Raw genomic sequence first — 2500 nt, 5'->3', positions numbered from 1 at the left:
ATATATCATATAATGCACAACTATTATTCTAGGAAGATATATGGTTTTACGAATGTCTGAATATGAGAAATACAATTTGATATTTTCAATTGCTATTCATATCAATCATGATGATACGCTTCTATGGGTTTCCTTTACCCTGAGTAACACCGCCATCGTCGCTTCTTAGACATGACGTCATGAATCCCTCCCTGGACGCTTTCCAGAACTTTCCTCATATCATGATGTCTCCCTGGAAGAAGTTGTAGTCAGCTTTTGTGCTCACACTGTTATGGAATCATTTACAGTAAAAAGATATTTATATGTTACACAAGTCGGGAAAAAGAGTATCTTCTACAGCGGAGTATACTCTTACGCCATTCGTAAAGTCATGTCCTATTATGATTACATTAGCCATGTAATTCAACAACATCTCTGTGAGAGAGATCATGACTACTTTCTCACTCCAGTGCACGCCTATACATGTATGTTACATATAAACATAAAGATATATATAGACCCTGAAAACAGGGGAACGTAGAATACACCCAGACATAAGATAAAATTAATAATGGTTAGATCTCTTCTTCGAGTGCAGGTCCGTTGAAGTACCTCCTGGTCTTTTCCTTAAGTACGAATATCAAGAAGCTCTTCCACGTGTCTGAGAAAGGTGCTCGAGGGTCTATTGACTGCATCCACGGCATCAGGTAAAAGATTAGATCTCCATTTAAAATCCAGTTCGAAAATGAAAACATCAGGTACGATTCTAAGATCTCCACTTAAATCAAAGGTTGGAAAATTAAAACGAAAATCGTTTACCAGACTTTTTTCACTGTATGAGAACCTGATTGGAGGATGATCTTTTTTTCCCAGGCTACTCTCGATGACATGGGTGCTGTGGGGACATCAGTATGCTATGAATTTTTCTGTGTACTCCAACATCATGAGCTTTGGTTCGGTGAGAATAAAATTAATTTTGCAACATTACTGAATCTCTTGATCTTTATATTCTAGAAATTGAATTTAACGTACGAAAATGAACAGGCGAATATTAACACATTCGTTGAGTTTCATGAACAGAGAACCTGTTAAGATTTAGGTACATAAGGTTACACACAAAACAAAGTACAGATATTCTTTTACAAAAATAAGATAACTTTTAAGTTGATAGACATAAACATAAACACACCACACAGGCATGCATACACACGCACATACACAAGCACACACACGCACACACACACACACACACACACTTTAACGAACGGACGGCATAGACGACGTTCTGAAGAAAAAGTGAAATTTCGTGGATCCCAAAGCAAAGGAAGTACCTATTGTTTTTACAGGGTGGGGGGGAAATTGCTCGTGGTGTAGGGAAAGTAAGGAAAAAGGAGAAGGGGAGGGATTGCTGAGGGAAATGGAAGGAAATGAGGAAGGTGAGGACTTGGCCCAGGCAGGCAGACGAAATCTAAACAAACGAGGGCCGGACCAATTTAGCGATGATGAAATGTCTAACAAAAATGTAAAGATTAGAAGTATAGATAAGAGCAATACAGTAGAAGATGATGAGAATATTTTCCAGGGATTTAAAGAGGGTGGGGGGGACACAACCCCCCCCCCCCCCGACTGACAAGACTAGAAGAGAAGGTCGATAAGATGATCGAGGACTTGGAGCGTAGGTTCGGTCATGTTAACAACATTATACGGAGAGTTGAAAAATTGGAAGAACTAGAGAAGGCGAACAAAAACTTAACTAAGGAAATTGAAGAATTAAAAAAACAGTTAAAAGAAGTAAAAGATGAGAATAAAGTCTTAAAGGAGAATAATAAGGAGAACAAGGAGGGTTGGAAAAAAATTCATGAAAATAGCAAAGTTGCATTCACTGAAATAATCAGACAGCAAATGAATGAACAAACTGAAAACTCAGTTATTAAAGTGATGAGACAGAAGGAGAATATAGTAAGAGACTTAGCAGACAGAAAGAAATGTATGATTATATTAGGCATGGAAGAGAAACATAACCCAGATAGAACCACAAGAATCAAAGAGGAAAATTAAAAAGTAAGAAATTTACTAGAATTAGTTCAGGAAGATGAACCAGAAATAATGAAACAAATCGAAGAGAAATTCAGGCTCGGGAAATATAGTACAGACAAGACCAGACCAATTAAGATTAAATTCAGGTCACAAACTACGGCTGAGAATATCTTATCCAAAACAGGGAAACTAGCAACAAGTGAACAATATAAAAAGGTGTGGATAAAAAGGGAAATGAATAAAGAGGAAAGAGAGGAAGAAAAACAGAAAAGACTTGAAGCAAAGGAAAAAAACGAGATAAGAACGGAGTCAGAAAAAGAGAGATTCTATTGGAGAGTAGTGAATATGAAACTAAAGAAAGTCGACATACAAGAGAAAAACAAAAGGGAAACAGAGAACACAATGGAAGTGGCAGAAAACTAAGAGTGTCTTACACAAATATAGATGGATTAATAACAGGATTGAATGAGCCGAATGATTATTT

General features: G+C 37.0%; 1 protein-coding gene across 1 annotated transcript in view; it reads left to right on the top strand.

Moving 5' to 3' along the window:
• Positions 1 to 2500, top strand: part of LOC143032797 (nose resistant to fluoxetine protein 6-like) — a 23847-nt gene that overhangs the window by 5442 nt on the left and 15905 nt on the right. The window contains exons 7-8 of the mRNA XM_076197848.1: positions 578 to 686; positions 853 to 937. Of these exons, the coding sequence (XP_076053963.1) occupies positions 578 to 686; positions 853 to 937 (194 nt within the window). The remainder of the gene's footprint in view (positions 1 to 577; positions 687 to 852; positions 938 to 2500) is intronic.

This window comes from Oratosquilla oratoria, chromosome 14 (assembly GCF_046742065.1).
Source record: "Oratosquilla oratoria isolate Oo_2021 chromosome 14, ASM4674206v1, whole genome shotgun sequence".
In the NCBI taxonomy this organism is placed as follows: Eukaryota; Metazoa; Arthropoda; class Malacostraca; order Stomatopoda; family Squillidae; genus Oratosquilla; species Oratosquilla oratoria.
The sequence above is the reverse complement of the archived record's forward strand: the minus strand, read 5'-3'. Positions and strand labels throughout refer to the sequence as shown.